This window comes from Nyctereutes procyonoides, unplaced genomic scaffold (assembly GCF_905146905.1).
Source record: "Nyctereutes procyonoides isolate TBG_1078 unplaced genomic scaffold, NYPRO_anot_genome, whole genome shotgun sequence".
In the NCBI taxonomy this organism is placed as follows: Eukaryota; Metazoa; Chordata; class Mammalia; order Carnivora; family Canidae; genus Nyctereutes; species Nyctereutes procyonoides.
Genome location: NW_026575142.1, coordinates 10,232,079 through 10,246,291, shown reverse-complemented (window position 1 = coordinate 10,246,291; position 14,213 = coordinate 10,232,079). Strand labels below are relative to the sequence as shown.

At 41.4% G+C, this 14,213-nt stretch overlaps 1 protein-coding gene across 5 annotated transcripts; it reads left to right on the top strand.

Annotated features, from left to right (window-relative positions):
* Positions 1-607: 607 nt before the first annotated feature.
* HNRNPA3 (heterogeneous nuclear ribonucleoprotein A3) lies at positions 608-10,491 on the top strand. Of its 5 annotated transcripts, none has more exons than XM_055308254.1 (11): positions 608-752; positions 2,741-2,863; positions 2,955-3,101; positions 3,191-3,401; positions 3,717-3,806; positions 3,889-3,981; positions 4,063-4,143; positions 4,530-4,673; positions 5,832-5,954; positions 6,050-6,123; positions 8,907-10,491. In XM_055308254.1, the coding sequence occupies exons 1-10, from the start codon at positions 681-683 to the stop codon at positions 6,100-6,102; spliced, it is 1,137 nt and encodes a 378-aa protein (XP_055164229.1). In that variant the 5' UTR covers positions 608-680; the 3' UTR covers positions 6,103-6,123; positions 8,907-10,491. The 5 variants fall into 5 exon arrangements, with proteins under 5 accessions (XP_055164229.1, XP_055164230.1, XP_055164228.1 ...); XM_055308255.1 differs by lacking the exon at positions 8,907-10,491 and adding an exon at positions 6,216-8,230 and having other exon boundaries at positions 4,530-4,670; XM_055308253.1 differs by lacking the exon at positions 8,907-10,491 and adding an exon at positions 6,216-8,230.
* The last annotated feature ends 3,722 nt before the right edge of the window (positions 10,492-14,213 follow it).

Genomic DNA, 14,213 nt, shown 5'->3' with positions numbered 1-14,213 from the left:
AGCTGCTTCGACTCTTTGCAGCGCCCAGCTGTGCCTCGGCTCCGGAGGGAGCGCGCGCCCCGAGCTGCCCCGGCGGCCCCGCGGCCTTCCCCAGGTGCCCGGGATTCCCGCGGGCGCGGGGATGCTCGGCGCGGGCCTCGCAGGCCCGGCCCCTGGAAACGCGCGCGGGGAGGCCGGGGCGGGAGCCGCCCCGCAGCCCTAATGTCCAGGAGACGACACTGCGGCTTGCTTCGGGGATGGGGAAGCAACCACGTCGCCACCGAGCACCGGGAGGCCCCCCCAGGGGGGGAGGGGAGGGGTACGCGAGAAGAAAGAGAAAGGCCCTGCTCCCCGGTGACGCGCGGTCACGAGGCGTCCTCCCGACGTGGGCGCTCACCATTGGCTGAGTCCGAGGCGACGTCCCCGCGGCAGCCCGGGCGCGAACGGCGGAAAGGGCGGCACCGCGCCCCCGCTCGGCGAGGCGCGCGCGCTCCCGCGGCCCGCCCCGCCCCCGCTCCCCGCCCGCCAATCCGCTCGCCCGCTCTCTCTTCGCGCCCAGTTGGCCACACCCCCTCCCCGGCTCCGCCCCGCCCCCGCCAGGACGGCGGCGCGCGGAAAGGGCGTCACGTGACGGCTGGCCCCGCCTCTTCCTCTCGGTCCCATATTGAACTCGAGTTGGAAGAGGCGAGTCCGGTCTCAAAATGGAGGTAAAACCGCCGCCCGGTCGCCCCCAGCCCGACTCCGGCCGTCGCCGCCGCCGCCGGGGGGAGGAGGTATTAGGGGGAGAGCGGGGGGTTGCTGGGTAGTGGCCGGCGTGGGGGGGGGGCCTAGCTCCGTGGGAGCGGGGAGGCCGGGTGGACGGGATCGGCCGTCCCGCGCTCTGCGTTGAGCCGGGCGGTGGGGGGGGAGGGGAGCGGGCCCCGGACGCCTTCTCGGGGCCCTTCGCCCTCCTCGCCTTCTTCGGCTGCACAGGTGGCCCCTCGGAGGCGCTGCGTGGCCGGGGAGGCCTGGGGCGGGAGGGAGCCGGCCCGCCGGCCGCGCGGCCTCGGAAGGGAGGCCGAAGGCGGCATGGCGGGCCCCGGCGGGAGCGGTTGGGAGGAGGCGGTGGGGGAGGGGAGGGGACGAGCAGTCACATCCGGGCGAGCGGGCGGGCGGGCGGCGGCCACATTGACATTGATCCGCTGCCGCGTTACGAAATGGCGCATTGGGCCGCAATGGCCGCCGCCTCGCTCCGCCGCCGGGAGAGCGCGCGCGGGATTGGAAGGCGGCGGGAGGCGGCGGCCCGGCCCCGGATGCCGCAAATAGCCTCGGATCCCGGGGCCTGGTGTCTCCGCCGAAGTGGGGCCGGCGCGTTTCCAGTCCTTTCAGCTTCTCCCTCAGGCCGACCAGAATTTTAATTTCTCCTGTTTTTTGTCTTTTTTTGTTTTTTTGTTTTTCTTCACAGCACCCAGTTGACAGGACGCAGTTTTTTTTTTTTAATTAAAGTTCGCTGCTTTAAAAGCACTTCCTGATGTGCTGTTCTAGCTAAAGCCCTTAGAATTATCCGTCTCTTCGCGCCATTGTGGGGCGGCTCTGGTTGTGGTTTCTTGGATTTTTGTGTGTCCAGAGGACTGCAACCACAGTTGAATTTTTCATGTGTCTGAGGTGACTTGATGTGGGTTACAATTTTTTGGGGGGGTCACCTTTTTGTATGTTTTCTCCGTTGAGCGTGATTAACCCAAGATTCTGGAAAAGAGGCGTGAACTGAATTGATGAAATGAATTGATGCGTTAGGCCATTAATCATTTGACGTTTTTTTCTAGCGCGTGACAGTCTTTTCCTATTAAATGCCTTAACATCTCCACTTTGGAAGACACATGAAGACCTTAGAATGTAAATGTGAGCCCCTTTATTTAAGGACTTTGGATGAACTCTTCCTAATGCATGCGTTCAGTGGCAGTTGCTGGAACTTCTTGAGGAGCTAGTTCAGTTGCAAACAATTCAGGCCGTATCTTCATTTAAATCTCAGTTTCTGTTTTCCATTCTTGTCAAAAAGTACATCCTGTATTTAATACAAGTACGATTTGCCGTTTTTGTGACCCTGTAACGTGTTCTTGGCGTTTTTGCTGTGTGATACAAGTGCAAATAGGTGATTTTTACTAGCATATAACCTAAACCATAAGTTGGCTACAGAAAGCTATAAAAGATAATGGTGGGTTTCTTTTTGTAGTTTTTTTTGGGGGGGCGGGGGAATGCTGGGTTAGCCTTTGAAGAATACCTGTTTTAAGCTCATGATTTGTTTGAAACTGATGAATTTTTTAAGAATTTTCTGCCTAGAATCTTCAGTTCTATACTTCACAGTTTTGTGGTTTAAAATTAAATGCTGGAAGTGTAGCCTGATGAGGGAAGATGTGAAAAGTGGCACGGTTGGAACACTTCTGCAGCACTTTGGTTTCGTAAAGAACATTCTGTCAGCAACTTGAAGGGAATCTGTCCTCATACTTGTAGTTGTCTGAAGTTTAGGGACTTTTGATTCTGGAATTTTCTTGGACTTAAATGTAGTTGAAGGGATGTTGGCACTTGAAAGGCTGGCTATAGATTTTGGGGAGGTATTTTGGTACCTTTAATTAGTTGATGTGATCTTAACTCCAGTTTTTAATTGAAAAAAGTGTTAATGGTACAGGAATTTGATGCTGAGCTTATTTGTAGCAGACTAAAGACTTGTGCATTCCAGCAATTTACCTGCTAAAAGAAATCATTTAAAATGTATTTGTTTTCTCAGGGCCATGATCCAAAGGAACCCGAGCAGTTGAGAAAACTGTTTATTGGTGGTTTGAGCTTTGAAACTACGGATGATAGTTTAAGAGAACATTTTGAAAAATGGGGCACACTTACAGATTGTGTGGTGAGTTACTAAAGGAACAAAAAAAGGTTATTAGAGGAATATAGGACCTGTACCAGATGTATTTCACTACTTTAAAATTTTTGTTTTGTAGGTAATGAGAGACCCCCAAACAAAACGTTCCAGGGGTTTTGGTTTTGTGACTTACTCTTGTGTTGAAGAGGTGGATGCAGCAATGTGTGCCCGACCACACAAGGTTGATGGGCGTGTAGTGGAACCAAAGAGAGCTGTTTCTAGAGAGGTACTTTTTAAACATTACTTTGTGTAATATGAGAGATTCTTGGAGAATTTGGTTTTTGACCTTTTTTTTTTTTTTTTTTTCATTTATAGGATTCTGTAAAGCCTGGTGCCCATCTAACAGTGAAGAAAATTTTTGTTGGTGGTATTAAAGAAGATACAGAAGAATATAATTTGAGAGACTACTTTGAAAAGTATGGCAAAATTGAAACCATAGAAGTTATGGAAGACCGGCAGAGTGGAAAAAAGAGAGGATTTGCTTTTGTAACTTTTGATGATCATGATACAGTTGATAAAATTGTTGGTAAGTAGACGATGATTGGAACTTGACTGAGAAAACAGAAAAGGTCTCTTTGTGCTGTGTTAGATTTGCAAATCGCTTAATCGTTTTGTATTGTGTTTAATAGCATGCAAATTGCTTAATCGTTTTGTATTGTGTTTAATAGCATATGAAGCATATGGCTCAGTTTTCATAATGACTTTCTAGAACACTCCCTCATTCTCAGTTACTTAAATATTTTAATGAGTTATGTACTGATAAAGGTTTTCATTTATTTATATATACTTTTCCAAACATCAAATAACTTCTGTTTGTTTGTTTGATTAAAAAAAAATTTAGTTCAGAAATACCACACTATTAATGGGCATAATTGTGAAGTGAAAAAGGCCCTTTCTAAACAAGAGATGCAGTCTGCTGGATCGCAAAGAGGTGAGTAGTACAATATATACAGATACAGTGGTATGAGTGGCATTTGTAAGGTTTTTAAAACTCTCCCTTGCCCATGTTAAAGGTCGTGGAGGTGGATCTGGCAACTTCATGGGTCGTGGAGGAAACTTTGGAGGTGGTGGTAATTTTGGCCGTGGTGGAAACTTTGGTGGTAGAGGTAAGAGTTATCTTTCAACATGTCTACTTGAAATTCATTGGTAAGTTGTATATTTTTAATTCATACCTTGTTTTTCCTCAGGAGGCTATGGTGGTGGAGGTGGTGGCAGCAGAGGTAGTTATGGAGGAGGTGATGGTGGATATAATGGATTTGGAGGTGATGGTAAGTTTTTAATAGATGTTTAATATTTTGACTTTGTTTTTGTACTTTATTGAAAGTTATGTATCTGTTTATATTTTAATTTCAGTTAAAATTTGCATGGTTTACCATTAAAGTATGCTTCTGAACTAAAACGTGGGAAGACTAGACTTTTTCCCCCTAAATTTGAAACATAAGCTGGGTCTTTCATGGCCAATAACATTTATTGTACCAACATTTGAACTAGATTGTCTTGGGAGACCGTTTACTATTTTTTCTTAGTGAACTTTAATTCCCAAAAATTAAAACGATTTTTAAATTAATTGATAGCCACATAACTTAGAATTTAAACTTGAATTTACACATTTAGGTTTTTGTTGACTCCCCCCCCCCCTTTTTTTTTTCTTTAGGTGGCAACTATGGTGGTGGTCCTGGTTATAGTAGTAGAGGAGGCTATGGTGGTGGTGGACCAGGATATGGAAATCAAGGAGGCGGATATGGTGGTGGTGGTGGAGGATACGATGGTTACAATGAAGGAGGAAATTTTGGAGGTGGTAAGCGTTCACTTGTTTTAAATATTCAAAATCGTTCATAGTTATTACAGTGTTAAAATGCAGCTTTTGGTCATTGTAATATTATAAAGTACTCAAATGATGGGTGATTTAACTGAATTTTCTTGCTTTGCTGGCCATTTATCAAATTGGTAAAATGTGTTTACTTTTTATATAATTGAAATGGATGTTTATTTTTCAGTATTTATTGCCAGAATTTTATTTAATTCTAGGCACTTTTAAATGGGACAAATGGGAACTTCAAATTAAATGCAGACATCTTGAAATGAATATAGGGTGTTGTCTGGAGTTTAGGGGACACAGAAATACTTGGAATTTTAATGTCTAGTATATTTTAGACAGCAAGTATGCATTATTCCATGGTACTTGCAGATAAAGAGCTTTGTTATGGTTGCACTGAGTTTTGTTGGGGTGTATTAATGTTTGAACAACAAGGTGGGTTTTTTTTTTTTTTTAATTCTATGTCCAATGTGAGCATCAACTCATGACCCCAAGATCAAGAGTTGCATGGTCTCCCTGCTGAGCCAGCCAGAAAGATTTTTTCTAATAGCCAATTTAGAATACCTTCTTGGTCATTGATTTAAAAGTTGTGTTACGTCCAAATGAGAGTGACTCAAAGCATAGTTTTGATGGTGTTGAAGGCAAGAACGTGAACTAGGATATTGGCATCTGCTGTCGACAAAAGATGGCACCTATCTAGATACATGCTCTTCTGTTCACTCTGTTTTCCCTTTCTTAATGCCTGAGGTCTGCTAGTGTGGGCCTCTGTTGTGGAGTCCGTAGTTCTTTTTTTTTTTTTTTTTTTAAATTTTTTTATTTATTTATGATAGTCACACAGAATGAGAGAGAGAGAGAGGCAGAGACACAGGCAGAGGGAGAAGCAGGCTCCATGCACCGGGAGCTCGACGTGGGATTCGATCCCGGATCTCCAGGATCGCGCCCTGGGCCAAAGGCAGGCGCCAAACCGCTGCGCCACCCAGGGATCCCTGGAGTCCGTAGTTCTATAAACTGTTTTTGAAGGGTTGCATTGTAAGTGTCCTAGAGTGTGCTGTTATGATTTATGGAAAGATAATAGGTGCATACATTAAAAATGAAAATAATTGTTTAGGTTAACCACAAATAAAACTTCTGTAATTTCAGGTAACTATGGTGGTGGTGGGAACTATAATGATTTTGGAAATTATAGTGGACAACAGCAATCAAATTATGGACCCATGAAAGGGGGCAGTTTTGGTGGAAGAAGCTCGGGCAGTCCCTATGGTGGTAAGTAATCTTTTTTTCCTTTCGTTAAAATTTTTCTCTGACTTCTTAATTTAAAAATAAAAACTTCTAAACATTTTTAAAATCTATATTTCTAGGTGGTTATGGATCTGGTGGTGGAAGTGGTGGATATGGTAGCAGAAGGTTCTAAAAAAAATTTCAGAAGAAAAGGGTAGGTATCTTTAAAATTTTATCATGATGATAAAGAATATGTGGAACTGTTCACTGAGTGTAATAATTTTTTTATCCTGTATTATTCAACAGGCTACAGTTCTTAGCAGGAGAGAGAGCGAGGAGTTGTCAGGAAAGCTGCAGGTTACTTTGAGACAGTCGTCCCAAATGCATTAGAGGAACTGTAAAAATCTGCCACAGGAGGAACGATGATCCATAGTCAGAAAAGTTACTGCAGCTTAAACAGGAAACCCTTCTTGTTCAGGACTGTCATAGCCACAGTTTGCAAAAAGTGCAGCTATTGATTAATGCAATGTAGTGTCAATTAGATGTACATTCCTGAGGTCTTTTATCTGTTGTAGCTTTGTCTTTTTCTTTTTCTTTTCATTACATCAGGTATATTGCCCTGTAAATTGTGGTAGTGGTACCAGGAATAAAAAATTAAGGAATTTTTAACTTTTCAATATTTGTGTAGTTCAGTTTTTCTACATTTTAGTACAGAAACTTTAACAAAATGCAGTTTTGAAGGTGTTTCCTTGTGAGTTAACAAGTAAAGAAGATCATTGTTAATTACTATTTTGTATGAATTTTGCTAAAGTTAACTGTAAAGAAACACCTGCTGACTTGCAGTTTAAGGGGAATCTATTCTCTGCATTTCCAAACCATGAAATGAATGGGCTCTGACATGTGGAGAGAATAGATATTTGTATGTTTGCAATGTGTGTTTTAGATAAATAGAATTGGGTATTTAAATTAGCATATTTGTGAATTTAATAGCATTAAGATTTACCTTCAAATGAAAAAAAAATCTCAAAATTCCTATTTGGTTTTTGTGCATTTTCTTTCAAAATGTAATCATATGATTTTAGTGTGTTAGTTTTGCTGAGAGTCCTAGCCGTGTTTAGAACATCTCCATTCTACATTCACCTTGGTCACATGTGAACTGCCATAGTTTTATTTGGGTGTAATGAATGTCTACTGCCCTCTGTTTAAATTTAAATTCTGGAAAGGGGTAGTGGATGTTTTCCCTTTCCTTTAAAAACCATTCTTAAAAACTTCAAAATACAGGACCACTAAGCCTGCTGTGTCTGAGCAAATTAGTGGCTACCCTCTTTTTTCCTTTTTAAAGCACAAGAGGCCCATATGTCTTCAGTTACTTTCCTTGGTTTAATATATATATTTTTTTGATACAAGCTTTCAGAAGCAAGAGAATAAAAATCATGCATTGTTGAACCCTTAACTGGCTGGCATGCTTTCCTGTTTGTACCCTTTATATTTTATTGGATAAAACCAAGGACAGTCCAGATAAAATCCTAAATCATTTACTGCAGTAGAAGTGTAGCACAGTTGCTTAGTACAAGCTTCTCACTTCCCAGAGACCTGAATTCAAATTTGAATAGCCTGAGTTCTTGCTCACTTAAAATTCAAAAGAACACACTGTTATTCCATGTGTATGCTTGAACCTAAATCATGTTGGTATGAGTTAACAGTTTGGTTTGGAAGACCTTGGTTGGGAAGAGTTTCAGATAAGGTCGTATATATAAAAAGCAATGTCTACTGTTTTGCGCCAGCTAGTGCTTACAATTTCATTCGAGCCCTAAGTTATGTGCTCCGCTGTTATTCTTTCTTTGGCAGTTGAACGTTGAATTCGAAATTTTTTTTTGTTTTCAGAAGTACTAAGCAAAACAAGCAATAAAAAGGGGAATGGGGCGTGCTAGTGTTTGAATATGCTCTCTTGTTGCTCTAATTCTGTGCCTCTGTGCATTATTAATATTTGGATGCATGCAATGCCAGCATGGAAATCGGTCTTCACAGATACTGCAGTTTTCCAGAATACACTCACAAACCAATAAATGTAACAGACAACATTCCATTTGTTAATGGACATATGTGAATAAGCAGCGTAGAAAATAGGCTAATATTAGAAAATGGTTAAGTCTTTAACAACTCAAATGTGGTTATATAAATGGACACTGTCAATGTTCATAACTTAAACCTGGGTACCTGGTCAAAGTACTGCTTGGGAAACATTTTATTAAAATTGAGCTAAATTGTCTCAAGTTCTTTTATTCATATAATAAAGGTTGAAGGAATGGGGGAGATTAACATTTCCTGTTTCTGTTTGTGAAATTGTTTGACACAACCTTGACAGTATCCTTTAATGGCATATGAGGTTAATTGTACTGTTAACAAACTTTCTGTGTTCTGGAACTAGTTTAATAGTGAAATATTTTCAGTAAGTTGATGTTTGCAACCTATAAGCAGGTGAAATCTGTGTATGTGACCTGTTTATAAGTTGTATTAGCTTAGTTCTTGTGAACAGTGTGGAAAAAGTAAGCCATGAGGAGAGCGATTTAACCAGCTTTAAAGGACCTAAGATGTGCATTTTAAGCACAGTCTGGATCAAAGGAGACTCACTAAGACAGGACTTCAGCAGCCTTTTGAGTATGGACAAGTCAGCATAAATAAAGAATGACAAGGCAGCAGCAAGAGCTTCAACTACAGAGAAGTGAAGGCATAAGATACTATGGTGATAGTGAGCAACTTTACAAAAGCTAGTTAAATCTGCTTATTACATCTGAAATATCGAAGAAAGTCTAGCAGGAAGGAGCTCTTCGCCTTTTGGAACATCAATGAGAGATAGTTGCCACAGTCACTAGGTCTAGCATTTAGACCTGCAAGGAAGGGCAATAAGCATTAGGTAAGGCTTGAATTTGAATTTTTTCACTAATTAAAGAGTAATTTTTTGTAAAGCAAGGTAAGAGTAATCTTTTTGATTTGCAGGTTGAATGAGAACCCTACTTGCCTAAATGAGGAATGTCTTTCCTACCATCTTAAATACGAAGGTTTCTGGCTGGGTAAGGTTTGTAGCTCACAGTAAAAGCTGGTGACACCATTTGTTTCCCTACAAATTCATATTACACATTTTGAAACCGTTAGGTAGGTACATGGGCAAAGTTATTCAGCTGAACACTTTGAGAACCACATCCAACACATTTTAAAGTTTTAGGCCCTGCAACAACCATGAGTATCTAGTTAGATGTGGTCCCATGTATACAAATCATTGTTGGTGTCTTTAGGGTAGAGTCCATTTTTGATAAGGAGTAATAAGCATGACACTTGTCACAGAAACATTAAGCTGCCAATCCTCATTCTATTAAAAAAAAAAACACCTTAGAATGAGCGTTCAGAATTGTCTGGTGACACATAGAAAAATGGTCTTCCTTCAAGTGGCCTCATAAATAATCTTGGATATAAGTTCAGGGAATTCTTTGAAGTAATAGGATACCTTTTTGGTTCTTTGTAAAACAAGTTAGCCAGAACTAGTGGGAGCATAATATGCTAATACTCCCTTTTTAAAAGATTTCCCAAAGAATAATTAAAATATTACTCAGTTACTATTCAAATCAGTTGCTGATTATTCATAAGGGCTATTGATGCCCCAAAAGGGCTTATTAAAAATTGAGCTTGGAGGGGTGCCTGGCTGGTTCAGTTGGTGGTAGAACATGCAACTCTTGCTTGGGTTTAGGAGTTCAAGCCCCACATTGGGCAAACACTTGAGATGGGCTTACGATGGTTCCTAAATTGCAAAGTTCATACATAAAGACAGGTTTAGTTTGCTGGAGTTTATTCTCAGATAATGACTGGTTGGCTCTTTCTGAATCTAAATCAGGACTGAATTTCTACACATGATAGAATGAAGTGTTAAAGGTAATAGCCTTTTAATACATTATCTTTACAAAGTGGTTTTAGTGTGAAATAAAGATAGGAAACATTTTTTTAAAAGGCATTGTTCTTTACAGTCCATCTCATTTCTTATGAAATAAAGTGATTCTATTTAAATGTAGTTCCACTGTCATTCCTGGAAAATGTGCTCTTCAGTTCATAGCACCAGTAAAAAAAAAAAAGGGAATTTCGCGGGGAGAATGGTTGAGGCAAACTTTTCAACTGATTTTGTCAAGCCGTCTCACATGTTACTGTTTCCCATGCTACATTATTTTCAAAAAACCCAATACACACTCGAATCTTAAAGGAGAAAACTGGGTAATAAAGATCATTTGTTAAGGAACTGAGCAACTGGAATGGGCTTGTTTTTAAGAGTGCCAGTATGAGTCACAACTTGAAACATTTCTAGTTAAGTATCTTGGAGTTCCAACTGATGTCACAAGTAGTTGAATAAGCAAGGTAATGCAGGGGTGATGTAAGGATTGTTAGCCTATATAATATTCAAGATTACTTTTAAATTTCAATGTTTTATCCTGATTTTTAAGACTTAAGAGGTGGTCTGTAATGGATTCAAATGTTCATTTGTAGTATAATGAAATGTTTACAGAAAGATAACTTTTTCATTAAAATATTTTTAGAAATGTGTGTGTGGTTTTGTTGCTTCACGGTGTTCGTGTGATTTTAAACAGTAGGTGAATATTACATTGGAAGGAACTTTGATGTAGCAATTCGCTTTAGGGATTATGGATTCTATTTAGTGGAAAACAATACATGACACTAGAAATGGGTATGGAAAAAATAAACGGAAAGCCTATTTGTTTTAAATGCCAAGATGTGAGACGCTGGGGTGACATGAGAAATCTGAACTTTTGGGAAAAAAAAAATAGAGTTAAGGATAGGACACTTAAGTGACTAAAAGTTGGGAAGAGGTGGTTGGGGGTGTGTTTCACATGTTGGATGAAATTTTTTTCCCCCAGAAAGCGGATTGGTTGAATCTTGTATGAGGGAGGGCTGGGAGGAAAATAAGGAATTTGGTCAAACTGCAGTGCTGCATTTTAATCCAAATAAAGGTGTGTGATGATCGTTGTGTTACAGTGATCCATTGTGAGGGTTTTGAGAATTGATTTTTTAGGAAAACTTGGCAGCGTAATTATTTGAATTCTTAGCATTAATAACATTAAATACTTGGGAGTTGAAGCCATGTGAGGAATTTTAGCTGTTTGGATTATAACACATACTATATGCAGTGGTTTTATACTCTGCAGCTGTAAGTATAATAGTTGAGTTCCAAAGTAACGGCAAGAGTGGACATTATTTCTACAAAATCTATTTGCCTTTATCCTTACAAAGTGGAAATTAGGCAACAAAAGATTGGAATCTCCTGTGTATTCATGGACTGCAATTAAATCTTGAACATGAGTGATATGCAAAAGTTTAACCTTGTAGGTTGGTGTAAGTTAGGATTGGATAGAAAGTACCAAGGAGAGGGGAAGACTTCAGATGAACAGGTAAAGTATGCCATTTTTGCTTACATTTTTATCAGTTAATGGCAGGGTACATTGAGCTGCATTTAAGTGATTTACATTTAGCCTCTTAAGTGAAGCTTAAGAGGATACCATGCTGAGCCAGCTAGGAAATGTGAATTTGCCCAAGATACTCCATTTGTAAAATATATTGGTAAGTGGATACACAACACAAAGGTGTTGGTGGCTTTAAAGTACTTTAAAATATGAAGTGGTTAAGTGTCACTACATTCATGTCTTATACCCATTATAACTTACAAGGGCCTATAATCACAAAAATGAGTATCAAATGTTGACTAGTTACACCTGAAATTAAAATATAGGTAATTCTCTCTTTAAAATACATTGCCGGTCTCCATTGTCGATAGAAACGTTGAGTAGACTATCCTTTAACATACTTAGGAAAAGAATTTTGATAGGTGATCTATTTGGATTTAATCACATTTGTCCTACTCCTATCCTTAATTAGGTATTGGAAAACCGATTATATTACTATATAGCAAATTTTTACAGAGTAAGTTTTATGAGCTTGGACAAGTTGCTTGGGGTTTCATTTTTACGCATGCTACACCTTGGCAGTTGGTGATGCCAACAGACACCTAGGAATGTTGGGTTTTTTAAAAGATTTTATTCATGAGAGGGAGTCCAGGACAGGCAGAGGGGAGTAGTGGGCACCCTCTAGGGAGCCTGATGTGGGATTTGATCCCAGGACCCTGAGATCACGACCTGAGCAGAAGGCAGATTACCAACCATTGAGCCACCCAGGTGCCTCAAGAATGTTGGCTTCGTATACATTAAATAGAATCACTTAAAACATTACATCGAAAATAGTAATGAAGGGGCACTCAGGTGGCTCAGTTGGCCGTCTTGACTCATTTCAACTCCGGTGGTGAGATATCCGCCCGCCCGCGCCCCCCCCCCCCCGCCCCGCATTAGGCTCTGCACTCGCATGGAGCCTGCTTAAGATTCTCTCCCCCTCCGCCTCCCCCTCCCCCCAAATAGTAAAATGCTAAGTTTGATTTAGTATTTAGTAATACACGCTTCAAATATTAAATGAGGCTAGTGGGTCTGACGAGACTTTGAAGTCCTGCGTATGTGGCATTTTGGAATACGACAGCAATCTGATCTGGATTCTTAAGAACAGTACTGTGAATACCATTGCGATTTGTTGTCTGTAGTGTTGAAGGAAATGTTAAATTTCACTAAATGTTAGTAACCCCATCAAAATTTTTACGTTCTGTACACATTAGGAGCTGTTTTTACCTAATTCCTTTTTTGTAAAATGGAGATTATACCCACCTTCGTTAAATCTGAAAGTTAAGTCTGATAGTTGGCTTAAAGAATTTAATCCGGTGTCTGGTCCATGGTCCCTAAATATTTTTTTGGTAATAATTATGGGTACTAATAGCCCAAGCATACTTAAAATTTAATGGGTGACAATAAAGTTATGCCAATGTCTTAAGTTTTTCTCTACTGAAAGTTTTTGTGGTTTTTACATTTTTCTTCAGCTCTCAAAAGGTATAAAAAGCAACTGAAAATGAACCTGTTCTGAGAAGGGTTTTTAAGGAATGAATGAGGATTTTGTGTAGGTTCTGAGGCTTAAAATCTAAGTATGGTATGAGGAACAGTGTAAGTTCAACAGCCACCCCTTGCCTAAAAAGCATGGGCTTGAGAAATCTCAGCAAGAAAGTGTTTCTTTACACAACAAATGCAGGATCCTTGGGGTCAAGATTGCTAAGAATGCTTGATCCGCATCCGTGTGGAAGGCATAGGGACACATCTTAACACTAGAAAGGGGTTTAATATTTAACAATTGGGTAGTTTAATGACAATATAAATAAACCTGGCCTCATTTTTTTGTCATGGGGTTAGGATCTGTTTAAAAACTTTAGTTTCTAGTTCTGCATAATGCAGTATGTGTGGTACTTCAGAGTCCGTTTTTCAGGTGCCCTACAGAACTGGCTTCTTGAACTCCAAGAAGTCTGCTCCAGCCAATTCCAGATGTTCCGGTGGGGCCGCACCCCCAACACACACCTATAATTTTATCTAAGGTTGGATACTTTAGTCAAGATCCAAGATTTTGGCAGGGGAGGGTTGGAAAGAGGAGGTCTCCAAGGAGAGCAGTGCCGCCGCCACCACTTAGAGGTAGAGACCGTTGCCTGGTGAGGAAGGGCAGGGGCCGCGTCCGAATGTCGGCTCCGTACACCCGTTGGGTTTTGAATTTTTTTTTAATTATTTGACAGAGTACAAGCAGGGGGAGCAACAGGGAGGGAGAAGCAGGCTCTGCTGAGCGGGGAACCTGACCCAGGGCTCCATCCCAGGGCCCTGGGATGGTGACCCGAGCCAAAGGCAGACGCTTGAGTGACTGAGCCACCAGGCGCTCTTTGAAGTCACTTTCAACCCTGAGCTTTGTCGTTCAAGCTCAGTTCTTACCGGCTAATCGGACTTCAGTTTCTTTCAAACTAGTCAGGAAGAGGCGTCCGGGTACGGCCAAGTGAGACGGTGTGAGCCAGCATGGTACAGGCCTCCGCCCAGGCCTCGCTAGGGCCCTCCTCCTCTTCCCAGGCGGGACTCGCGGTGGGACTAAGTGTGGTTGCTCTAAGTGTGCACAACTCTCCGACGAGTCACCAATTACCCACTTTAAAACAACACAAGACAAACTGATTAGATGAAGAAACCGTGAATTAATGCTGTGAGGGAGTCCGTGCGGCCCCCTGGACAGCCTGCAGCCTCTCGGAGTTTTGCGGGGCCTTGCCTTGGTCTTATGTGTGTTTAATCTCCCAATGTGTCCCAAAGTGAAATTTCCCACCTAGACTTTCCTTCTAACCAGGCATCTCAGGGT